Source organism: Siphateles boraxobius, unplaced genomic scaffold, assembly GCF_051911475.1.
Source record: "Siphateles boraxobius isolate OS27281-9 unplaced genomic scaffold, OSU_SipBor_1 7, whole genome shotgun sequence".
In the NCBI taxonomy this organism is placed as follows: Eukaryota; Metazoa; Chordata; class Actinopteri; order Cypriniformes; family Leuciscidae; genus Siphateles; species Siphateles boraxobius.
The window spans coordinates 13,430,353-13,457,728 of NW_027509197.1; the positions used below are offsets into that span (position 1 = coordinate 13,430,353).

A 27,376-nucleotide genomic window follows, 5' to 3' on the forward strand; every position below is an offset into this window, starting at 1 on the left:
CTGTTTCCATGGTTGCTTGTCTTAAGCCTGGTTTTGATAAAGCAAACGCTTCCCCAAGAGATGGAGATAGCGAGGATTAAAAGAATGAATAGAAGAGCACAAAATGTCTCTCTGAATCCAAACTGTGGATGACAGTGGGTACTGTAACCATTGTTCCAGTCTATGACACTCATTTTTATTAACTACGAGAATTATTCCATCTTCTACAATTTCCATCAGACTGTGAGAAGAGAAAGGCACCCACTTGTTCAATTGCCTTTCACTCAGAAATAAAGGCTAGTTTGCAATCAGTTATAGAAAAAGAAGAATGCACAGCCTTGTGACAATTTGAAGGGGTTCTCCTTAAAGCACGTTCGTTTTCATGTTGCCCGTGAACGCTGCCGAGAGGAAAATGAGGCTTCCAGCATGGCTAATTGATTAATTTGACAATCAGAATAATTCACGTCTGGTTGATTTTCTTTCAAAGGTTAGCGCGGCCCTTCGTCGAGATTTGATTGTGGTTCATCTACATTACCCTGCATGGGAAATGGAACAGAGGAGCACATGCTGTTACAAACGTGGATTTTGGCTTGCTGTAATGCTTATTCACTTTATTAATTATCTTTGCTCATTATCCTAGCTTCTATGGCCTACATATTGTATTCTCATTATTTGGTCGAGATAACAGTTTTTATTGCCATTGGAATTACTGTTTCAGTAATTTTGCGCCCTAATGATACTCTTGACGTGTAATTTACTTTTTATAGAACCTTGGTGGGGATTGTCTTTGAGAGAACCTGCCTCGCAGCTGAAAGGAAAGCCAGCCATAATTACAGCTCGACGCTTGCTTACTGATGGGGACAAAATTGTTATGTAACAGACAGCAAAGCTAGAAAAAGAAAGGAGTAGTTCATATTTGAAAGCGTTTAAAACAAAACCTATAAACAATGAAAAAGAAAATTTTTTTAAGATATAAGATGTGTAACAGCGACACTGCAAAATATAGTGTTACCAAAATAAATATTTCCTTTGAAAATTATAATAATAATTTATATTATTTTGAATTATAATTAATAATGTTAATGTTATTATTCAATAATATGGTCATGCTATTAGGTAATATAACGCTTTAGTATAATAATAAATATAAAATCAACTAGATGGTCTACTAATATTTATTTATGTATGCATGTATTTATTTATGTGTGTTTTCTTAACACAAATGTGGAATATATTAACCTTTTTACATTTTAGTCTCTCTTTATTTCTGTGTTCTCCCGTCAGAGATGAAATCTCAGTCTTCATGGGGCCTACAAAGGTTATGAGTTGCCATATAATGCCATCACAGCTAAATCACAGCTGTCAAGTCTATGTCACAGTAATTGTTTGCAGAGGCTATCTGGGACACATTCATTACTGGACCACTGATCATTCATCACTGAATATATCAAACTGTTTTATGGGTAATCCATGTGATGTGACAGCTTAAAATGCAACGCCAATGGCATAATCTATTCCATATCCCTTCTCAAACCAAATCTTTTTGAATGTCCACATTTACAGGAAAAGTTTATGAATTAATCAAACAGATTTTCCTGCGCAGATTGCAAAGAGGAGTTAGATTATCAGGATATTAGTTTATGGAAATGTAGTTTGTGAATCATTTTGTCAGAATCCTTGTATTATGAAATTAGTGAATTCCCTCAAAGCATTGCTAAATGTATGGCGGTACAAGCTGGATCTGGATCAGACATTTACTTGTTTAATCCTGCACTTTTGAATGACCTGTAATATATTTCATAATAATAATGTCAAAAACTTTAGAGATGCAGGTTTTTGTTAAATATTCTGTATTGTTTTTAATTGCACATATGCTTGCACTTCAGTTCATCTTAATGCACAAAAGAGAAAATCTTCTTTGCTAGTAAAATTTGTTATTTACACTGCTTTACTCTAATGCAAGTGCTTACGAAACTCACAACTTATTTTTTTATAAATTTTTTTTGCATCTAATTTACATTACAAGCAAGTGTCACAATGCAGCACGATTCATTATCAACAAACCCGTCGAATTCGTCACCAGTCCTTGTTCCGGGTCTTCATAATTTAGAAATTAAACGCTGTCTTTGTGTTTGCATGCAAACACTTTTCAGATATTAAATGATGCCGAGATAATGATGACAACAGAAATATCAGCTCCCATTGATCTCGGCCCACTGATCTTGAAGTTGTTTTGTGTATTCCTCCTCGGTCCTGCACTCTTCTGTACGTAGAGCCCTGTTATTATAATCCTGCATACAGATCCCTGTAAGAGAGCTCAGGGGGAAGAGAGTAGAAGTAGGTCATTAGAATTATTTTACATTTTTCCCCCCTCATTTTTGTTCTTTTCGGTCTCTGCTCCAGTTCTTGGGGGGTGGGAGGGGCAGAAATTGGGCCTCAGGATATTCAAATGGTAATCACATATCATGCCATCAAAGCCAAGACACTCTTTTTGTGCTTTGAAGTTTATTTGTGCCTGTTGTTTTTTTTGTGTTGTCAGTACTTTCGATTTGACCAGCACTTCAAAATCAAATGCTACAGGGAAGATACATCTGGAGAAAGATGTCTGTTAGCATTCCTCTTCATCTCAATGGCACTTGCTTGGTCGCACAGCACAGGACCCCCATGAAGTACACTACCATTCAAAAGTTTGGGGTCAATTAGATTTTTCAGCCTCAAAGAGGTCAGTAGTGATATTGTTAAATATTATTAAAATTAAAAGACAACTATTTTCAGTTTCAATATATTTTAAAAAGTAATTTATTTCTCTGATGGAAAAGCTGAATTTTCAGTCACACAATCCTTCAGAAATCATTGTTTTCTAATGTGCTGATTTGCTGCTCAAGAAACAATTCTTATTATAATCAAAGTTGAAAACAGTTGTGCTGCTTATTATGCATGTGAAACCAGTGATAATTTTTTTTTTTTTACGATTTTTGGATGAATTGATATTTCAAAAGAACAGCATTTACATGAAATATAAATCTCATTTTAACAATGTAAATGTAAATGTAAATAAATAAAATAAAATACATTTTTATTAGTTTAATAGGTCCTTGCTGATTTGAAAACTGCCATCTTTGCTCATGAGTGCTCCGTTTTGTGGCTGACTTTTTTTTCATCTCCAATCAAACAGCGTCATAAATACCATGATTGGCAGATGGCACTACAATAATATACACAGTCTCAAACCCTTTGCTGTCCTGAAAGCAACAGACAGGAAAAAACAGTCATTTCCATTTCCGAAATCCATTTCACGCGTTTAAGAGCCCTTCATGGTAAACATCTGCTATGCTAAAATGAAATATTTATCATTTAAATGTTGCTACCAAAAAATAAGTAAGAAAACCATCAATGGAGAAAGATGCTTTCTGCTGTCAGACATTATTACTTGTACGTTTATATTGTAGCCTGGGAAGATGTGAATCAATCAATTCAGACTGAACGTTCCTGGGTTGTAGGATCCTACAACCCAGAAACGTTCAGTCTGAATAGATTGGTTCACATGTTTTCATTCTGAATAGCTTGATTCTCATTTTCTGATTTAACAGGACAAGAAGCTTGTTTGTAGAGTTAACAGACTGAAAGCATTTTCTGAGGACCCTTCAGACCTTTGTGCTTTCCCCTTGGCCTTTATGTGATATGTGTGGCGTATGTGTCTCCTCGCCCGTTTCTCTGTGTCATGCTGTGATTAAATGGTTGTTTCAGTGGCTGGGTCATGAGGCCTTTCGACATTATTAAGACAGAAGTGGCTGGCAGGGGCCGGCTGGCGCGATTGGAAGGATTAATTACAGCTTGTCTCATTTCGGCAGAGTCTCTCTTATTATTATCGATTGAGGTGGTGGAGATGAGACTTCGAAGACGCTGCTCATTTGAAGCAGAACGCTGATGCATGGGCAGTGCTAGCAGCTATCAAACCGAGGCTACTCATTCATTACAGAGCGACTGCGGAGCCCAAACTTAGATTAAACCCCGTCACGTTGTGCTTTAGTGTGGCTCACATGCACATGTGCTACACAAAACAATGAAGCGTGATTTGAGGGATGAAAGTTAGAGCCTGGCTTCATGTGCTCAGTCGCAATTGGCCATCACAGAGTGAAAATTGCAGTAGACTCAAAGCTCACAGCATCACATAGGTCTGATAATGGGAAAGCTCATTGAAGTCATGTTGCATGTGGTTCAAACACACCCCATTCACCTTCAGTGAAATCTTCACCTGATATGATTGAAAACAAGAGGTCAAGGTCTGGACGGCTATGTTAGCTTCTGCTGCTAAAAGATGTAACTACACCATCTGGTCCGCAAAAATGTTGTCCATTGATGGTCATCTAAATACATATAAATATTTGAAAGGAACATTAACTCCCATTCACAAGTTTGGGGTCAGTAAGATTTTTTTCTTTAAAGAAACTAACTATTTCCCAGCCATTGACGATTTAACTCATAATTATGAGAAAATGCAAGGGTTGGTAAAAAAATAATGTTTTTTTTTTTTTTTTAAAGCAGAGGATGTATTCCTTCTTTTGAAATATTGCATGTTCAGATATTCATACAACAAAATATTCTGGGGGGCCATGAATTTTTATTTTATTTATTATTATTATTTTTTTATGACCAGAAATGCTGGTGCTGGCTCGCAACTTTAAAAAAATGCTTTAACCCCTTCAGACTCTGCGTCCATGTTTTTTTTTTTTTTGCAAATAAAAAATGATGTTTTTTTATAATATGAGTAATGCCTGGTCACTGATTAGTCACTGATCAACCAATCACAATGAAGATATGACCCCTAACTTAATCTGATGGAGCTTCAAGCATCACATATTATCAATATGATTTTATTTATGTCTTCGAAGTGACCATGAACTGTCAATAAATTTGCCATTGGTTTTAGTGAGAAATATTCACAGTGGATGTGAGATGAATGAATACACAGCAACACACTCACACACCCTCCACACAATCACATATTCATCAAAACAACCAGTTAGTACACATAAACACATTCACAAAGACACAAATACAGACATACTTAGATTCACCCACTCCAACCAACAAAAATAATCAAACAAATTTTTGAGACTTGATATAATCTCACCTTTTTTTACATTCTTATTGCTTTGCTCACTCTCACAGTATGTGTTCTTTATCAAAATCTTCAACACTAGTTCACAAACTCTAGTTCATAAATATGGTTAAACTATGAGGATATGTATGTTTCTTCAGTCATGGTGTCCATTGTAGTGGACATGTAAAAAAAAAAAAAGCAAAAAAAATTTATGATTAATTTCTACATTGTGCAGGCAGTTAATATAAAAGAGGTGAAAACTGTTTTGCTCAGTGGAAAAAAATCAGGTCTGAAGGGGTGAATTTTTCAAGGTTAGTTAAATACATTAGTTACCATGAAATAACAATGAATAAGGAAGGGGTTCCCATAGCAAAACTGGCCAACTGCCCGGATGAAATAATGGACATGATCATGTAGAGTTTTTCCAGATATTATAGACCTCCAATAGCGATAGAAAATGGGTAGAGTTTGATTGTGAGATTTCCACAGTAAATGTGTGAGATACAAACCTAGTAAAAAAAAAGAAAAGAAAAAGAAAACACTTAAAATGAAATGAGGCACCGGTAATGGCCTTGCTTACAAGCTTGAAGCTTGCAAGCTCCAGAAACACTCAGACCTGTAAGTCCAGCACTTCACACTCCCAGCACACCCTCATGCGAATGAGGGAATTAACAAATTAGTCATCTTTCATCGTCACCGTCGTCTGTGGGTTACTTCTAATCGTGTTTGTTCCAGCTCACATTCTATTGCTGTTTTTAAGCATGCCACTGAATGAAAATGTGCTACAAACTCACTATGCGCATGTTTTTGTGACTTATTTGCTTGCCACAATGTGATTGTGCAAGAACTACTCATGTTGATTTTGAGTAGAGTGCTGCATATACCATTTCCTTTTTGCTCTACAGCCAAACATTTGGTTTTATTTTCAGGCTTGGAAAATCATTTTCGGTCCATATTACATTTCAGCTTCAGTGTGGAGCAATAATAATGACAATATCGGCATGTAATTATTTATGAATATGTATGCCTAAGATGAATATGCATGCATTAGATGACTTTGATTTCCTAGGCACACTGTAGATCAATAATGAGCACACAAAGGATCAATACAAACCAAATTTTACCTGTTAAGGGAGGAAATTTTGAATCGTGTCTTTGAGCGTACTTCTCTATTTTTGACAGGTTGCTTTAGCACTGTGTTCTTCCCTCAGATGCAACTTCCACAGCAACTGACTACAGCTGCAAAAAAAATTTTTTGGAGACATTTGGGAAAGGCTTATCAAGCTCAGCTTCATCAAGCAGAAAAACGTCCCTCTAATTGCTGCATGCTCCCTGTGATTTATCCAAGCTCCCGTGTCGTGTCTCTGAAAAGCCAAAGAAAAACATACGCTGTTCCCTTCATAACCTCAGTTGATTGCAGATGATAATTATCACATCTCTCCCTCCCTCACAATAGGAGGGCAACCTTAGGAAAATTAGCAGCTGTCAAACGGAGGCACATCTCCTCTGACTGCTTGTCAGCATAGTCCCACACCCTTTCTCTTCCTTTTTTGTCTCGTTCTTTCATTTTACCTTGTCAATGAGTACTGTGCAACTTTCCTGTAGGAATTGCAGCTGCAAGTCAAGGGCATTTGATCGTAGTCTTTACAAGAGAATTCTTCTTTTTACTCCCTGCCCCAAATCTACAGGCACAAAGCGGATGGAAACCAGCTTTTAACTGAGCCCTGCTTGTGTGTGTGTGTGTGTGTGTGTGTGTGTGTGTGCGTGCGTGCGTGCGTGGGTGCGTGCGTGTGTGTGCGTGTGTGATCTCCCTCTCCTCTCTTGTCTTAATTCAACTACATCCTCTCCCAGTGCTGGCCGGGGGGCTGCCGCTTATAGAATTGTAATGCAGATCACTTTGGTACAAAACCTTGCATGAGACAGATTTAGATCCCTGATGTATAAACCGAGAGTATAAGGCTGAATTTCTCATCTAGCACCTAAATCGGCCTTGTCCCAGTCAACGTAACGTTTACCCTTGTCTTCAGGGATTATTCTCTCTCCAGGCTTTGTGTCTACAGTCTACACAGCCTCCAATTACAACCCACTCTCTACAGCTACTAGAAGCAAAAAAAAAAAAAGATGCTTTGAAATTGCAGCACAAACCCAGCAAAATACATGATTTTTAAAAGTGGTTGAGGGATAAGGAAATCATTGGGGACCATTGGATATGAATTAGTGTGTTATTGTGCTCAATGACTACAATGCGCACACATTGTGATGTAAAATAAAGAGCTTTAATTTAGCAGGAACAATCATAACAATGTTTTCAGTTTATTTTTGCAGTGCAATAGATAATTTTCTTCTCCTTTTTGTATTGATGTCCAGTAAAAAAATATCGAAACACTATTAAAACAACAATTAAGTAAATTTTTCTTGCCTGGCTCAGATATGAAGTGCTTCACATGACAAAACATAGCTAAAGGGTGTTTTGAAACCCTGTGCTAAATTAAGCTGATGTACCCTCTTCACTCTTACAGAATAAATGCATTCAAGTTAGTCAAGTTACAATATACAAAGTTTAAGAGTGAATCTCTTGTGGTTTACTTAAGCCTGGGGGAAAAGTCACTTACCTTACCATCAATTTAAAATGCAATGCAATTCAATGGTACATCTGACTTTCAAGGCATAAATGTACAAATATTCACTAAAATTCTCCAAAACATATATTGATTCAATTCAATTTAAATAGCTGTATTGGTGTGACTGTAATAGTACAATTACTAAAGCTGGGAATATTATTATTAACATTTATTATCATTATATATTAAATATGACCATTATGTATAACAAACATAGTCGTATTCACATTTCACTTAGATTTCCAGTGAACATTCTAGTGCAGTTCCATTGTGCTAAGAGCACTGCGTCATTGTTTTTGTGGTCGGAAATTGTGTTACCACAAATCTTATCAAATGTGTTGCTCCCTAGACACCCACAACACTTTTTCTTAATCCTCAAACAATTACGTGTCGTAATCAGGTGGTCGTTGGAAGAGCACATTACAGCAAGCGAGAGCTGGAGACAAATGCAGGAGCTCCCATCATGCCCTCTAGAGGAGACTCTTCAGTCAATAATGGAGATAGATTCTGTGTGTGTCAGCAATTTAGAAACAACAGCCAACAGGAATCCCACCAGAAGGGATACAATTAATCACAACAGGCGAGATGTAAGCATCTGCTCGGAGAGATCTCGCTCTCCCGCAGTCTTTAGTGTAAAATACCACTGCATCATTATTAAGGCTGGAGCCTGTTGGGTTTATTATGCTGCTTCAAAGTCAGAGTGCAGTTACTGAAAATGGCTTCACCTTGCATTGCTGTGAAGTGTGGCTTGAACCTTGCATCGTCTCGTCTATAAACTGTAGAAGCAGTAGTGAGTGGTGTGTGCTATTAGAAGAGTGTGTATTGAGAACAGTACAGTCAATGTTCCATCACAACCAATGTGCTCGAGGAAGAGTAAAATTACTCCTCTAAAAACTACTTGTGTGGGTGGAAACAAGCGGATCATGTCAAAATACATTTACGCTATGGTTCCGCCAGCCAGCAGAGTAAGTGTTGTGTTTTTTTGCTGTTTGCTGTAGCTTGAAGCGGAACCAGTGTACACAATTTATTTAATTCTAATTCTAATTTTAAAAGACGAGAAAGACTGACTTTACGTACAGTACTTTGTTGTTGTACTTTTGAAATTATATTTATATTGTGTATATAAGTGATAATTATATGAATAAATTAATAGTATTGATATAATACTATTAATTATAATATGTAATTAATAATTATATAACTCATTTGAAATATTATTATAGTAGAATAGTATTATTAAGTATATTGAAATAGTGTAGTATTATATTTAAATGACTGTCATCTGTGTATCAGTGCAGTTCATACTTCATCAGTGGTTCTGAATACTGAGTAGGTTTGCTATGTATATTAAATGGGCAATCACATGTTGCTGTGCTCATGACATCATTATTATAATCGGCTCTGATCTATGTGATTTTTCTCAAAGTGTTGCCATCACTGCTGGTTATTATAAAAGTCTGTAGAGTCTTCACTAGAACTGTCTGAAAATATGCATGCGATTTACAACAGATTTGCCCGTGAGCCATGTGCAAAGTTAATATTTTCTATTTTCTCATAAATTATGCGAGAATCTGTACAAATGAAATGATCCCTGATGAAATTGCATTTTTGATTTTCTTGACTAGATATTGTTCCAGGGCTTCAGGAAATGTGCATTAATTAATCAACAGGTTGTTTTTAATTAATTTAATTCAAGACAGGGTTTATTTTACTGTTTAATTCATGAATCACATAATGTGATTTTGTGAAGGACCATCTTCATTTTCTCTACTTGCATCAAAAAACACTCTCTCAACCCTTTGCTCAGAAATTGCCCTTTTTCTGTGTAACATAAAAGACATCACTCATAACCCAGGTGTGCTATAAAAAGAGCAATCACAGTCTCTCTGATCACCACTCATGTACCCTCATGTCAATCATATTTTGTCTTTATGTTTCAATAAATTCCTGTGGTGAGGTGGCTCTGTGGTTCCCACCCTTGTGGTTGACCTTGTTAGGCAGTCCTATAAATGCATAAAGAGCCACTTGATCTTCAACGGTTCATGTTCTCGTGCTTGATGTTCGAAGCCATGTTAAGTAGCGCTTCAGATTTTGCAGATGCATTGTGATGCTTCAGAAGTGTGCTATTTATACGAACACCCCCTGTGTGTCAACCCATCACAGGATTTGTTTTAAGTCAGGCAGTAATCCACTGTATGTAAATACCCTTGTCTTTTGATGTTTTAATAGAATGCCAGATTGAAGTCTGCTGCTACAAATATTAAACAAAAGACAGATGTTTAGTTTGCAAAATGTTTCTAAATGTGTCCCGCATTAATTATTCCTGCTTTAGGTTCTTGAGACAATGTTAAAGAGAGAAGCTCTTGTCCATAAGGAGGACATTTTTTGTACACATCCATTGCACCTTAAAATCTACTGAGCTGAGGTTGGAGTTTCACTTAGTGCTTATAGGCAGACACAATTTATATAGAGACATGCCACTTCCTCAATCCGCAATACAACTATATAGGGAAAACCCGTAACGCCAAAGATGGCGGTTGTATGTACATGTCCCGCCCCTCCTGCTGGAAAGCCCAAAATCATCTGCTTTTAACAGTCAATCGGGAAACATTTAAGCCTATCGTCTGGTTCCACTGACGCATGCGCACAGTTGAGGTTTGCGAAAGCGGATACGATTTGGTGACAGCGAGTTGTGTTGTGTGCAAGATCAGATGGAATCCACATGGAAGAGGGTGATAACAACGCGTGTACTGTGACATTGACATTGAGCATTTGTTTAAATGCTCGGCACAACACCGGCATTCTGGTGTAGATGTAATGAGATGTAAATGAAGTTGGTGTCGTGAACCCTTGCCCATGCGTAGTAAAAGGATATCCTGTGGGGAAAAAGGAGTTTTAAACCTTATTTTTGGGCAAAGTCATCAAACTTTTTTAGCGATTTTTATCATATTTTACTGCTGTTTCTATACATGCAGTTATTATGTCCCGGTGACCAGTGAAAGTGCAGTTCTGACTCTCTGCCCATTCATTTAGATAGGAGCCTGGTCTTGTTAGTCCGAAATAGCTGCCCGGAGGCGTTGCCAAGATGTCGGCCGAGTGGCATGACTTGCCTAAAAGGACTTTGTTATAGGGCATCGGAGGTGACAAATACCACAAAAAGTTGTGTTTATACTGATGTTATAATAGTCTGTAATAACTTGGACAGGAATCAAAATAGCAGACAACAGTTTAATGTGCAGGAAAGCTTTGATTGATTGTTGTATTTTTGTGTGTGGCCTACAGAAAATAACAAAGTACAGACTGGTGTTGTGAGACTGAAGTGCCAGTGCAAAAGCAAATTTGTAACGCAAGTTATAATGTATAAAGTTATAATGCAAGCACCTGGTGGTTTAATAAAGTATTCTATTAGTTTAGTCACAAAAGTAATTCATTTTACCCACATATTTATATATTCATTTACACTGTAAATAAACTTGCTGCCTTACATTTGTATGTACAATCGACTTGCATAAGTAATTTTAACTTAAATAATTTTCAACTGGCTTGAAAATGAACGGAATGTAAAAACATATGTTGTCATGACTTATTGATCATGTCAGTTTTGTACAGTGTATGGTTAGCTAGTTGTTTCAATACAGTTGCTAGGGTGTTCTGGATGGTGGCTTGGGTGTTGCTAGGTGAATGCCAGGGCATTCTGCACAAGCGTCCTCCCCCAAAATTCTATAATATAGAAATATAATATAATATATGAAAAGACTAGATATTATTGCTATTACTATTATTATTCTTACTTTTATTATATTTTTTATAAGACTATGTCATCATATCTTCCTCATCCTCCAGTTATTGACAATTATTTTTCTTCTATTATTATTTAGTTAATTTTTTATTACGTCTGTTGTATCTGTAAGAAGTTCCTCTGTTAAGCTATTTCCACTCACACACCCAGTTATACAGACACACACACACACACCACACACACGTTTATGTATGTTTATGTTTACGTGTTGATGTGTATGTATGTGGCCTTGATGTTTTTTGTTGTATCAGTCACCTGTAAGTATTGGATTGCATAATAATAATAAAAATTAAATACAATAAAAAATTCTATAATATAATTGCAACTGTTGGGTTCAGGAAGTAAAAACTTGTTAAAGCTGTCAGCACTCATTATTTAAGCTTTTAAATATTTTTTTTTCTAAATATCGTGTTTAACAGTGGAATTCCTTTTGAAAAACATTACCCATGATACTGTACAGAAAATTACACCAATCGGAGAGTCAGAAAAAGCAATATGCTCCAAAATAGCTCTTTAGCTCTGCCCGCTCCCATGAAGCACTGTGAATGATGAAACCGAGTCGATCTCTCTACGCTCTCAAAAAACTGAACTGTTTGTATTGTATATACTGTATATGCATACTTTACAATCAACTTAATATACATTTTTATACATATAATAAACATTAATTGTTAATAAGTAGTTTTTTTACGTACACAATAACTTCAGAAATCCGCATGATTTCAAGTATCAATTATGTCCCTATAAACAGTGGGAGATGCATTATGTGAGGTAATTTAATATTGTTCTAAGTGCTAACTATGAGAATCAGTAATAGCAGTGTTTGCCTTAGAATGACTACTAAAAATAATTAACTTAAACAATAAAACAGTTTTATTTGTTTTTATTATAATGTTTTTTTGGGGTTTTTTTGTCACATGCCCTTGAGAACAACCTCATTCTATTTTGAAATATTGAAAGGAACAGAGAGGTATTGTGGGATTTCTCAGCTTGACACAAAGTTGTTGTTAAGTGGCTGCTTCCCCCCATGCAGTGATTAGATCTATCTGCTATCTGCATCACTCGCTTTTGGTTTTTATTCTTCATTCCACATATGAGTTCTGTTGTTTAATTTCGCTCCCAAACACTTTCAAGTACAAAAAAAGTTGCTAAAGCCAACTTGGATTTTTTTATTTTTTTATTTTTATGGGAAAACTCCCTTGTCTCCACTGTTATCTTGAGATCCAGGGGATTGCTAATAAGCTATAAAAACAGGTGCTCACAGGGCTTTCCCAGAAGAAGTAACCATTTCCTGATATAGAGCAAGCGATTTTGTTCTAACCTTTCTGGTCTATTGAGCTAAAGAAAATAAGGGTCACTTTCCCAAGCACATCCAGCTAATCAAGCGATTCAGCTTTCATTACCTGCAAGCTAGCCACTTATTAAGTACAATTACACGGCAATTGTTTCATGCTGTCTCTCAGTGGGAGTGAGTGTGAGGGATGTTATTATTTTTGCATATCACAGACGTGTTTTTAGCGGTAGCGTATTCTCACCTAAGATGCGTGAGAGACAGACTATTTTCACAAGGCATCAGATCATTTGAATGTGCCGGGATTCCCTGTTTTTCAGCCTAATGGGTTTGATGCAGTTGTGAAAAGCTCACGATCATGCCAGTAATAACACCAGACATACGTTTGTCGGCTTTGACTGATGATGACAATCGTATATCATTTATTGGCCATCTCATTCTGGTTGACACGTTTGATAGTTGACTTAATCATCCTTGGCTGATTTACTAGTCCTCCTCTGCATGCTGTTTTTCACAGAAATGACAGGTTCACATTTTAATGTACGATGAGTTTTATGGTAAACTGATTCCAATTAAAATGGAAGTGCTTTTCCTCTTCCCTGTGGTCATTTGGATTGGAGACCTTTTGGGAATAGACTTCTTTTTTTTTCATCTTGTTTTTAAATCTGCAAGTTTCCATACTTCTAGAGCGTTAAAGAAATTACATTTGAAATACAATCTGCCCCTGGTGAAAGTATTCCCATCTAAAATGTGTTGTAAATCAATATTTAATAAAGAGTATTAAAGAAGAGGAAGAAAATGAGGATGGCATCATGGGAGCTGAGTTCAGTTTTATGGGCATCATTTTCAAAGAAGAGCACCACAAATATTCACCCTCTCAAATTATGAATATATATCAACATGACAGCAACATGTGTACTGTATAAATCTGTCTACCAATATCTGTGTGTATATTTGTGAGTTTATTTGACTCTATCTGGCAAATAGAGTGTCTTGAGGGACAAGAGACTCTCTGTATTAATATGAAAAATTATCACTTATGACTGTATGTGTACAATAGAAAAATAATACACTAGAAAAAGAAAAAGGAAATTTAAATGTATGTCATGTATTATGGTTTTCCCCATCAATTTCTAATATGTTGTTGAGTCATAAGACTAAAAACATCTACTACATCTCAATTCAAGGACCTCATGAAGGACATTACATTGAGTGTCGTTCTAAATTATGTGTTTTAAACAAGTTGAAAGCTATTATCCTGATGGATTATTATGTTTACTTTTGCTCCAGGATTATGCTGAGAAGGGGAAAACCTTGGCCAAAGCTCTGGAGGACCTCAAGGCCAACTTTTACTGTCAGCTGTGTGACAAACAGTATTACAAGCATCAAGAGTTTGACAACCACATCAACTCGTATGACCACGCTCACAAGCAGGTAATGGGTCTGTTGTCTGTCCTTTGAGACTTCCACTGATGCAATGCATAGCACCAATAGAGTGTTTTAGAATATGACAACAGATGGATTTTGTAGCACACATGTAAAGCACAAGATAAATGACTTCCCCTTCAACTCAGAGTCAGTGGAGTGGAGGTGGTCTTATGGAGTTTTAATTTAGAAGGCCATAGATCAAAAGCCGACAGGGCAATTGGAAGTCCTAGTGCCTTGTTGTTGTTTTTTCATGTTGTTTATCCCGTTTTCTCAGGACAATGTTAAACCTCTTTCCCAGCATGCTGCATAAACAAGTTAGTGTGCTAGTTTTGTTGACCTGTTCTTAAGCACTGCAAATTGTTTAAGCCATAAAACCTGCGTGCGTGGTTTTCCTGAGAATAGCTTAATAGTCTCATCCATATCCAGATCCACTGAGGCATTTGAATATAATACATGTTTCAATATTATAAGCTCACAAAAGTGCTAGTTTGCAAACAAAGCATAGAAAGCAACAAAAACATATGTTTGCAGTACTTTTCATTTAGAAGTTAATTGACAAAAAAAACTTTCAAAAAGTTTGAAAGTTAATGATATATATATATATATATATATATATATATATATAGATAGATAGATAGATAGATAGATAGATAGATAGATAGATAGATAGATAGATAGATAGATAGATAGATAGCATGCTGGAACTTCACTCCATTTCCCACAGTGCATTGCGTTGTCTAATTGTTTAAATTGTAATTGAATTATTAAATTCTGAGAAATTCTGCAGCAAACAAACATATAACTTCAATTGCAGTTTCACATACAGTGTATGTTGATTTAAGAACTGCCACCATCCAAAAATAGCAGTATAACCTTTAATAGCAAGTTAAAGCTTTAATTCCACCACTTGTCCTGCTGTTTGATATCGGCCCTGACCCCTGTGGTCTGACTCACTCAGAAACTAAATGCATGAAGTCTCTGGGGCCTGCAGCGCTGTCAATAACAGAGCTCACTGAACTATTGACTGAACACCATCTACAAACCCTCCACCCATGACCTTGCTATTGAGTACTGCAAAAGGAGTGAAATTAATGGATTATAAAGGAAAAAGCCACTCCCCCTCACTCTTTGATATGGGCGCTACACTTGCTGGATTGTTTCATTCAGATGTGTTCGTCGCATGGCTTCCTATCCGCAGAGTTCAAACTATTCTACAGCAGCAGCACATGCTACCATTTGTACCTCCTCAATGAATAAGGTTGATGGATGAATAGCACAATTTCCCAGCAACCCTCTGAGGCTGGCAGAGCATGTCTGCTGAGAATATAATGGAGTATGGGAGACTCACGGACCCACAGGAAGCCTAGAGCTACAGAAAAGCTTGGTGTTACTGTCAGTGTGTGAATCATCACTGCCAAGACTTCACTGTCTGCCTCTGACTTGTCTCAATGTTGCTTTTAATTAAGAATACATGTCTGGTCAAAAAATTACTGTGTTAAAATTTTCATTCATTCTCAAGTGACCTGTCAGTCATGTCTGCCCCCATTGTACATGAAAGGATTTCACAGGGTATTTGCAGTACAGCTCTCTCATATCAGTCGTGCATCCTTCTATAAATGATGTAACCACATCCAGTCATGTGAAATACAGGCTACATGCATTAATGGCTCATTCCAGAGTTTCTCTCGCCAAATATATTAACAATCAATAAAGAACAGCTCCTCCAAGCATTGTACCTGAGAGTCAAATAAATATAGCCCACGCCAACCTGTTTGCTATTTTCTGCAAGGATGGCTGACAGTGAACCAGCGCAGCAGATCAGGCCTGAGTTTGTCCATACTGTGCCAGCAGAGAGTGACAAGATAGGTGCTGAAAGATAGAGGGCAGGTGCACAAAGAGACCCTATCCTGATGGGATCAAACTAGTTACCCTAATGTGCCCACTCCACACTGAGCAGCCCTTTAACATGACAAAATTATATCTGATGTGACCGCCTCGCATTCCCCTGACTATGAGCCCCAGCCACGGTAAATGCAATCACTGAAGCCTTCTCAAATAGGAGAGGTTACAGCGCCACTGAACTGTGTATAACTGTGCAACCTGAGTGGAATGCGTAATGTTGGGCCAGATGACTCTTCTTGGCTGCCTGGAAAAACCATCGTTGTTTTTACTCTCAGCTATCGCTAGCACGGAATCTAACTTGCCCAAGTACAACACATAGTCCGTCCTGCAATAAAAATGCTTTTCAAAAGAGCTTGTCATATGTCTTCAAGCTAAGCATCAACTATTAATGGATAATTGAAAGAAAGCTTTCAGGATTAATTGGATGTGATAACTGTTCTAGAGATGGTTGTTGCTTGGAGACATCTAGTGCTTTCAAAAGGAGTGTAGTCTTTAAACACCCATAAATATCATATCCTTGTGAATTATTAATGAAAGTTAATTTAGATTATCTAACAGACCAAAGGGAGTGTACACTGCATGTACAGACATAATCCTAATCGATACATCTCACTGCCTGAGATGCATATACTGCCTTAGCATCAGACCCTCGTGGCAGCTTCCATCAATCTTGCATTCAAAGCACAAAGCCTTTCAGACCATGAAACAAATGCAAATTAGCATCGCTGAGTTTTATCTAAAATAAATAGGACAATTTCATGGAGTTTAGCAAACTCATCCTCAGCTTCATTTTATTTGCACAGAAAATGGATTTGATGAAACATAACATTGGTGTGCAAACACCTTAATTACCTTCCTTCTCTCTTGAAGAGATGTTTAATCTTTTTTGTTGTGTATCCCTCAATGTGTGATACACAGCGATACCCCAGTCTTCATAATGAAAGGTTGTTAAAGCATGGAAAAAAGATTCATGGTCTCAAAGAGGATTATTATTTAAATAGCTTTTGTTGCTTTGGCATAGTTGACATACTAAGATAGTTGAATGAATGAGAGATTCTTTGTCCCCCCTCAGAGGCTGAAGGAACTGAAGCAGAGAGAGTTTGCCCGCAACGTGGCCTCCAAATCGAGGAAGGATGAGAGGAAACAGGAGAGAGCTCTCAGACGCCTACATGAGCTTGCTGAACAACGCAGAGAGGTGCAATGGTGGGGGACGTTTTGTTAAATTGTTATTTCCATATTTATATACAATGTGTCAATGTATACTGTACATATATAGAATGGGGTCTAAAAGTCAAGAAAATCTGCTCTTTTTCTTCTGAAACATTCTTTTAAACATGGAATTAAAGAGAATAATATTTAAAAGTTAAATAAAGATGGAAAGATTATGCACTATTTAAGTCACTGATCAAACAAGCCCTTTTTTCACATTGATAATGTTCACTTCTTTGTATAAAATGACAGATGTTCTTGCTTCCATTAAAGCACAAGATGTAATTTGATTCTGAAGTAATTTTGGATACCATGGCAAAATCATCTTGTTTCCCTGTGGAATCCAATCCTCATTATCACCCCCTTCTTTGGTTAGTTAAAAGTGTGAATGAACCTGACACATGCATTTCATGATTTTGTCTGTCTTTTCTTCCTCTTTTCTGATGCAGTGCCCCAGGAAGTGGTCCCATGTTTAAGTCTACTACGGTGGCAGTGGAGGGTTCTTTCAGGGAGTCCTGCTGTGATGATGCCCAAGAAGAGAACCACAGCTGTGCGGCTCAAGATTCAGGGGGTCAGATCCATTCCAGCAGTTGTGGCTTAGCTAGTAAGCAGTCACTGTGGCCGTACAATGGCAGGGCCAAAAAGCAAACTTTCAGACGCAAAATTGCATTCTCTTTTTCCTTTCCAAAGAAAGCGTCTGTTAAGCTTGAGTCATCAGCGGCGGTTTTCTGTGAGAGCATAGAGGAGGGATCGATGGAGCGGAGCCGCAGACAAAGACTCAGAGCACCCCCTGGCGAGCTTGACCTCCCCAGCTCCCCCATGGAGGAAAAATTACTAAATTGTGAGGAGGCAATTTACAGCACTGGCACACAGAAGGGCAAGCACTTCCAAGAAAGTGACAGCACCAGAAGTCAGGGGTCATCAGATACCCCTGTGGCGAGGGAGAGCCCTTCGTCAACGGCCTCAGATTTGTGTGCTTTGCTCGTTTACTCAGAGGATGTGCCCAGTCCTGCCGTCTCCCTCATAAACACTTCTCCCTTTCGTTTAAACAGTGCTGATATTGTTCTTGACTCTGAGGACTCTGTTGAGAGCCTGAAAAGCAGCATTTCTGAAAGTAAAACTGAGACCTCTGAGGATGTGACAGTAGAGGAGAACAGCATTACAGAGGAGGGGCACTCAACCATCATTGAGCCTCCGGAAAAGACTTTCTCAGATGTGTCACCTAAGAACGATTCTGCTCAAAAAAAAGAACAAGTGGAGGATGCAACTGCAAAGACACCTTCCCCTTTCACAAAACCCAGCCAGCCTTTTTTCTCTGTCCTAAGCAGAGATGGTAACACCATCTTCCAGTGGCCCTCGGAGATGGTGACCTTCACAAGGACAGAACCATCCCTGTCTTTTAGTTGCAACCCCCTCCATTTTGACTTTAAGAGGTCACAGATTAGAAGGTCTGCTGACACTCAGGAGATGACTGAGCTCAAAACTGATGAGGAATTATCTGTCTGCTCAGGTTTCAAATCCTGCCACTCTGACAAGCACATTGAGGAATCCACAGCCAGCCACAGAAACAGCCCCAGCGAAGGACTTGAAGGCAAGGTCAGAAAGTGTTATCAATTTTCAAGTGACACAGAGAGTTGTGTCAGGCTGAAAACACATGACAGGTGTAGACATTCCAAAGATTGGATTCATGCAAGTAAGAGGGCTGAAAAGAAATTGCGGACCAGGGATCGACGTCATTACAGGAGCCACAGCAAAAGGAAGCGAAGGAGGCGGAAGAGGAGGAGAGACAGATACCGGGAAACAGAGAGCAATATAGTGAAATCTAAGAAATTCCACAGACGACCTGAGTGTGTGGAAGGACTTGATAGCCAATTTAGAGGCACCACTTCACAGCAAGTGCATCCATTAGAGAAGTCAAAGCAATCAGCTCAAAATCAGACTGAGGACAGCAGCACAGCTCCCGTAGTTGAGGAAGGGGTGGGAGGCATGAGGCAGGAGGCAACAGCCGATGTAAACGGCTCAGCAGGCTGCATCATTCTCTCTGATGAGTTCTGTGCTGATGGTGAAAAGGTGCTTAGGAACAGCAGGGAAAAGCCTGACAGTCCAACTGCAGGCGAGCTGACGACCATAGGACAGTGTTCTCGCAGCCAGGACGCATCTCACTCTCAGAGATTCAGTGTAGCCGAAGTGTGCCGAGAGGAGACACCTTCATCACCAGAGACTAACAGAGATGGACCATGTGAAGGACAAATTTCAAAAAGACGACGAACAGATTCTCTAAGTGATGTAGATGAGTCTTACGATTCCTGTCAGTCGCCAGTAGAGATTTCTGATGGGAGCTCAGAACTTACCTGTTGTAAGCATGGGATTATGAGGAAAAGAAGGAGGCGGTCACATGTCCAAGATCAAACTCCATGCCCTGCAAATGAATGTACAACTGTTAAAAACAGTGTTCTGGAAGAAAAGGACAAAGCTGTGGAAGAGTCAAGTCTGAAATGCCTTGTTTTAAAAGGCGTGTGTGACAGCTCGAATGGGTCAGACCAAATCTCATGCAGTATTGATGATGTAGAGAGCAGTGCGGTTGGTCCTCAGACATTTACTTCCATTAGCAATGCCCTGGGTCATACTGTGGTGGAGAGCAGTGACTGGCAACGGAGCGCCTCCTCTCAGATCAATGCTTCATGCACCAAGGACAGTCTAACTCTACTAGAGACGGATTCAAAGCTCTCAGAAGATCCAACAAAGGAGAATATTAACATCCTTAGTAGAGAGTCAAAGGCAGCACAAACGCACTTAAAGAACTGCAACAAGTATTCAGCGGCTGCTCAGGCCTGCCTGCTCGATGTGAGAGAGTTGCAGAGGACTGAAAAAGCTACTCACGACAAATCTTGTCAGCACAGCATTCAAACCCCGCCGCAGAGATTTCACCTAGGCATTCAGGCTGAGGAGAAGTTGAGCAGGGAGTGCTTCCACACCACCAGCAACCTGTTTCAACCCTCTGCATCTTTTCAGCCCCCCTCAGAAAGCAGGGAGAGACACTGCCTCCTGCAGATCCAGAGTCATGGACAGGTGCTACACCAGCAGATGTTCCCCACCAAGCTTAAATCTGTCCTATCCAGGCCTCATATGCCCATGTCATCTGCTGTCCTTCATCCAGTTCACCTGCCATCCTCCTTGCCTTCTGGCTCCATCACAATACGTCATACCATACTACAGCACCACACCGCTTTCCTGCCCCCACAACCCCCCATTTACTCCCAGGTAGTGCCTGTATCTCGACTCCCCCTGGGGCCAGAGATCTGTCGGCCCACTGCACCTCCCTTCGTGTCCCCTCAACAGGTATCGGTAGTGGCACCCCCTAGTATTCACCCAATGACTGTGACGTTTCATGCCCTGCCACGACCTACCATGTTTCCGCCCATGTTGCCCCCTCATCACGCTGTCATTCCCCTTCAGCCTCTCTTCTAGCTGTGTGTAACAAAATGCATTTTGTACTGCAGTGGCGAGAGAAACATCTGCAGCACTGCTCCCTTAGTAAGAATTTTGAGATAGGAAGTTTTCTTTGGGTAACATACAAAAGAGTTGTCTTTGCAGTTTGGGAAGGATGCTCTTTCTGTGCCATGTTGTCAGTAGAGATTCTTGCAGACATTTGTATTAGGAAATAAAAAAATATAACTCACCTACCTGATTAAGTCCAATACCTATTTTATTACGATTTGTTGTTAAGAAGATTTTAACAGATTTTAATCATCTCAAAGACCATCGTTTTGTTGGATCAAGATTAGCATGATAATTCAGAACACAATTTAGGTGCACATCTTTGTAGAAATAAATTATAAAATATTATAAATATATATATATATATATATATATATATATATATATATACACTTTAGTCTATGTACACATAGATAATAACAAAATACTGTCATAATAATAATATATACAATAACAATAGTATATATATGATGGTTGCATATATGTTGTGATATGAATAGAGGAATTCCTAAAGGGTCAAAGTATTATTATGTGCTGTTTACAGAGCTCCATAGTAAACCTGCAGAGAATTGATGTAACACAGACATTCTTCATATGTGACAGCATTTAAAATAAATCACACTGGCACTAGTGTATGATAATAATGATTACTTTAAATATAATGCTGTTGTACCTGTCAAACGCTAGCGAAATGCCGCAAAATAGCACTATGCACCATGTGCTATGACAGCATTGTGTTGAACACATACACAATGCTCATTTTTATGAGTAGTTTTTATGAAAATCAAAATGCCCATAGCATGTAATGGGGAAAACTGAAATGTCCCTTTAAAAACAAACAGAATTATGGTTAGGTTCAGACTACATAATGTGTTATGTGTGGTTTAATATGTACTTCAAATTGTAGATCTTACATGCTGTTGCCTGGAATATTTGAAAAGAAGCACAAAAATTACCAAGTGCAAATCCATCCATGGGTGTTTCCTGTATCCCTCATATTGTTACCTGCTTGGATTAGGAGAAAATATACTAGATCTATCTGTAGAACATGGAGTACTCTGCCCTGTAGCAGTTATTGACGGATTTTTATTATTCCTAGCATTTATTTTTTATCCAGTGTGTAAATCTGAATGGTTTACATACCCAAAAACGACCAAATGGCCTGCCTTGTGGAGCTAAAGTTAACATTAACAGTTATTCAAAATAAGCATATACAACTAAGGCAATTCCCTTTCTCAATTCATTAATAGTATTGGTTTGATATACATATTACATGTAAAAAATAAAAAAATATATATATTACAATCCTTGGTGATAAAATTTTGGTAATATGATTAATTCTTCTAAATTCTAAATTAATTAACAAATATTTAACTGAACTTTATTGAAATCCTGCTTCAGAGTAACTTCAAAACAGTGTGTTTTTTTGTTAGCAAAGCATTCAATTTCTCCTGCTTGCATCAGATGAAAGAAGAGACGAAACTCAAGAGAAGGATTCATTTACTTATTTAAAATACTAACTTCTAAGACACTTGAATCCAAAAGCAAGTCAAGTTAGCTAGTGAAGAACAGTTAAAATTCTTTGTCTTTGAATTCTCACAATCCTTTCATTTTCAAAGGAGATGTGTTGAACTGGATTTAATGACTTAGTGTTGTGGATTTTGCAAATAGCCATATGGAAAGTAGACTGTACTTAATTCTTGATAATTATGCTCAACCATATGTTTTTATTTAAAACAGAAAAATGTATCAATAAAAGGCTAAACAGCTCCACAAGAATATTGCACCACTGCTAGTGAACAGGACTCAAGGTTATTTCAAATTAATCAATAATGACAACTTTAATAAATATGAACAGGTAATGGCTGTATTCAATGCCTGATGAGTAAATATTAATAATGAATCTGTTAATGTGAAGTAGACGGATTCTATTAGAAATGTCGCAGTGGAGGAATTTAAGCAGAGCTGCAGTCTATTTAGTGTTTTCTGGATATCCTAAAATAATGTAATTTCATTACTTAATATTCAAATTTGCATTGAAATGAGGTGGTACATGAAAATAAAAGTGATGTAGAGAAAGAGAGAGACTGGTGTTTTTTGTAACATCTGTTCAACAAAGCCCTGAATACCACCAGATTGCTCCTTCTTAATTCATGTTGATTCTTAAACCCTAAACACATAGAAAATTGTGTAAATGCACAATGTTAATGTTTTTTTCCCCGCAGTCAAAAAAACATGCTTTGGAAAATTGTATATGCTGTAAATCAGTACTATTTATAAATCATGTAACATGTAATGTACATGTACATATGTTTTATGTTTTTATTGTGCCAGGTACCCTGTATGTATGAATTATTTAGATAAGATAAAAACAACTATGTTTTTTACGCCACTTTGCCAACTGAATGATGCTAAAGTACTATGTAATAAAACAAAGAAACGATCATGTGCTTTCATGTGTGTCCATTTAAAATGTGTTTTTGGGTTCACCACACACTCAGGTGAAAAAAGACCACAGTATATAACTACAAACACACTGGAAATGCATGCTTTTTGAAGCCGGGGAAAATCCAGGGTTTTTGTCACTGCTAGGAAAGAACTGTTGAATATTTAATTTTAAGGTCTTGCACAAGTGATGCAGAGGTTATTGAGTGAGACAGCCGTGGTCATTTTCTAGCAACTTTGAGGCAGTGTTAGACCATCGGAAGCTTGAGCTTCTAGTACGCGAGGCTTAAAATTCACACTCCAGTCGGCAGCTTCCTGCAGCAGCTCTCTGAGAGAGTGACATCATTATGCAGAATTATTCTGCCATCCTGTATGAGACTGATTAGCTCAGATGTTCCGCTGTTATTTCCCCTCCAGTCCTTGAATCACATCTCTCTAAGGCTCCACTGTTGTTAGACAGCATTTCCTTCTTTCTGCTCGGCTACAATACTCTCTGAGCAATTTTGTGTGCCGACCTTTTTTACTCAAAACAGCATTCGGTAGATTTCCTCATACTTTGTGACTCATAGGCCTAGTCACAGCACTCCCTTGTGCCATTTTGTTTCCCTGGAACGGATGCAAATGATTTCTGCACCCGCTACCTCTATCCCACAGAGCTAAAACATGGTCTTCCTGCTGTCTACACTACTGTTTAAGCACTTCTCCCTGAGCCTGGATGATCCGGTTGATGGCTGTCGGGCTCGTGTACTTGTGAGAAATAATCTAAACAACTAATGTCCATACTTTTTTTCCTTTTTGCATACATTGACATGCAGCATTTGCATGCCTTTGTTATATAAAAGCACCAAATTGCAACATTTTGCTATCCAAAACGTTGTTTTTCCTCGGAGCGTATCTTGCCTGCAGACTTATGGACCATCTCTTTACAAACACCCACGTACGGCACTGCCTCTCAAAGCCAGAGATAAACAAATGCCTGGCTACCCTCAGACAAAAGCATTCTCTGCAATCTGAGCATTGTACCGGTCTAATCATGATTTCGTATTCATCAGAATCGGAGCATTATCGTTGTCATCTTGTATGTATTTTGATCAGAGTCTCACGTTCAGAGGATGGATCCTATATTAGGGATGCAATTAAGATTCTAGGCATCTCATTTGTGTCGTCTCGTTATCCTTTTTGTTTGTTGCCTTTCTTTTTATTTTCCTTGCAAGGTCAAGGAAATACACAAGAGAGTGATGCAGGAAACTGCAAAACACACAGACTCACGCAGCACTGTCAAGCTGTTAAATAAAGTTTAATTAACGCTTCCATTCTCTTAGAGCTGGTTTTTATTACTAAATGAAGATGAGCTCCTGGATAATTTTACCCTCATTATTATAGAATGAAACAATAGTCTGTGTGGCTCTGAATGGCAAGAGAAGCATCTGAATTAGGGACTAAACTATTAAATCTGGCTTCAGTTTTTATTAGACACCGTCTGTGGTGTGAATTAAAGTCTGACCTCAAGTGAAGCTCTTTGTAGCTTTTCCTCATAGGGACTGCCTGGGATTCTTTAAGTGCTCGTGTTACAGCGAATCCCACAGTAAGTCAAATAAATTGTCAAGAAAGTTATTGCTAACCTCAATAAGAGCTGATTCGACAGTAGCAAGCTTACAAATTTCATTGCCTGAAGTCTCTGCATGAAAAATTAATAGCGTATAAAGAAATATCAAATACTATAAACATCTAAACACATTCAAGAATCATGGTTCTAGGCTAATGAATATTAAACCAATAAGCCATGACAGGCCAATCATGTTACCAGGGCTAAACCATGTTCTTAGACAAGAGCATGAACTGGATTGCCTATTACCCATTTGCCCATGTAAAATCACTGACTTATGTTCAGTAAAGACTTACATTTATGATTAGTAATAATTAGAATAAAAAATTCCTCCACCATATAGTTGATTGATAACAGTAGGTGGTTCACAACTTTGCACAATAATATACAGCACTGAACATAGAAAAAAGAATGCAGCATATAGATTATATAGAATAAATGTACAGTAGGCTATATTTTAGGTCTTTGCTAGCATGAGATATGTAAAAATGTTTTCTGAATCAGAATTTAGCTAACTATTAGTTTTACTAAATTAGTTAACTATCAGTTTTATAATTTGTCACGCAGCAAAAAATAAATGGATAAAGTGTACTGTATTTCATATTGCCATTGTCATTCTCATAAAAATGTGTATATAGACCATGATTGTAAATCCTTTTGCAATTTATTTGAAGTGGGTGTATAATTATTTGATGTGTGATCAGATCAGCAGGTTTTGCAGATCTTTTGCAGCTTGTATTAGTTCAAACTGTTAGTAACTATGGCTGTGTCCGAATCCCTTTTATATGAACTTAATTTTATGTAGACCAGTTCCTTTGACCAGTGTGATCTTTAGCCCACTGGCACACGAAAAAGCCCCCCGTGATGCTGATGAAGAACCTCAGATGACGTGTATTATCCAGGTATCATCGGCCTACTGTATCATGAATAATGAGTGTACATTTAAGTAATTTGACTTCTTTCTGCCTACTGCATATTACAGGGAATGTATTGCGCTGTTTCAGTCACTTCAGAGAGCTGTGGACATTTCCCCTGTGATGGTAAGGAGGTCACAGGATGTTAACAATCTGAATGGTTTGTGATGGCTATGAATTGCCTAGTTGCTCTCATGACACAGGCTATCTTCATACTGGCCCCAATGACTGTCCCCTTAGACATTTTATTGATCCTGCTGTCACTGATCTAAACGCACCGCACAGAGGCTAGTAATTTCACTAAGTTTTCCAATAGAGAGGCCTGAACCTAAGATGACAATATGATATTGCTTATATATATATATTGTTCAAAAAAGTTTGGTAAAATTTGTTTATTTGCATTATTTGCTTTAAAAATACAGTAAAAACAGCAATACTTCAATCTGCTTATATAGTCCTTAAGAAATAATTTTAATATGCTGATATAGGGCCCTATTTAAACGATCTGAAACGTAAGTATCAAACGCGAAACGCAAGTAACTTTGTGGGCGGATCCTGGGCACTGTTGCTATTATACCGGCGGGATTAATGACTCTTGTGCCCGTCCTGTGTAACGTGCAATAAACCAATCAGAGCATCATCTCACATTCCCTTTAAAAGCTGGCGCACTTGTTCCATGGCGGATTGCTATTATAATGGCGTATTTGCCAGGCACACGCCAGGAGCAGTACACAGCAGAGAAGACCGACGTTCTCGTCAGGGCTGTTAAAGACAGAGAAGTGACATTGTATGTGTCATGATCCGGCCTTTCTTGTCCTTGAATTCCCCTAGTCTTGAGGCTGGATCATGACAGACCCATGTTTTGTGTACAAGCACATGGTCTGTTGTTTGGGCCATGTGCTTGTGTTGTCTCGTTATGTAAATCCGCCCCCTTGTTACCCATGTCTTGTCATTATTGTCTAGTCAGGCTCACCTGTCCTTGTCATTAGTGTTCCCTATTTAATCCCCTTGTGTTTGCTGTCTTGTGTCGGTTCATTGTGATTCTTACCTGCATGTTACCTTACCTTACCTTACCTTACCTTACCTTACCTTACCTTACCTTACCTTACCTTACCTTACCTTACCTTACCTTACCTTAACCTTACCTTACCTTACCTTACCTTACCTTACCTTACCTTACCTTACCTTACCTTACCTGTATCATTCCTTGTGAGTATCCTGTCCAGTGTATTGTCTAGAGAAAGTTCTACTGTTTGTTTTTCTTCAAGCAAATCAGTCAAGTCTTAGTCCAAGTTTAGTCTCTCCTAGTTTTGTCTGTTTTGCCCCCTTGTGGGTTGTCCCAGAGCCTAATATGGATGGCGCTGTCCCTGAGCCCGCTGCAACTGAAAGCGCTGTCTCAGGGCCTGTTGCAACCGAAGGTACTGTTCCTGAATTGGCTGCTGAGGGCGCGGCTCCAGAGTCTGCAGCAGTAAGGGCTTTTCCTGAGCTTGCAGTCGTGAGTGCTGCAGTGCCCTACCAAGCAAAAAGGCAGTAACTACGCAGAGTGCAGAACTGAGAAAAATGCCTTTAAAGTTATCCTG

At 38.3% G+C, this 27,376-nt stretch overlaps 1 protein-coding gene across 1 annotated transcript in view; it reads left to right on the forward strand.

Moving 5' to 3' along the window:
• znf804a (zinc finger protein 804A) overlaps positions 1-21,016 on the forward strand; it is a 48,394-nt gene extending 27,378 nt beyond the window's left edge. Inside the window, exons 2-4 of the mRNA XM_077215359.1 lie at positions 14,085-14,228; positions 17,197-17,327; positions 17,783-21,016. Coding sequence (XP_077071474.1) covers positions 14,085-14,228; positions 17,197-17,327; positions 17,783-20,801 — 3,294 coding nt within the window. The 3' untranslated portion in view covers positions 20,802-21,016. The remainder of the gene's footprint in view (positions 1-14,084; positions 14,229-17,196; positions 17,328-17,782) is intronic.
• Positions 21,017-27,376: the final 6,360 nt, after the last annotated feature.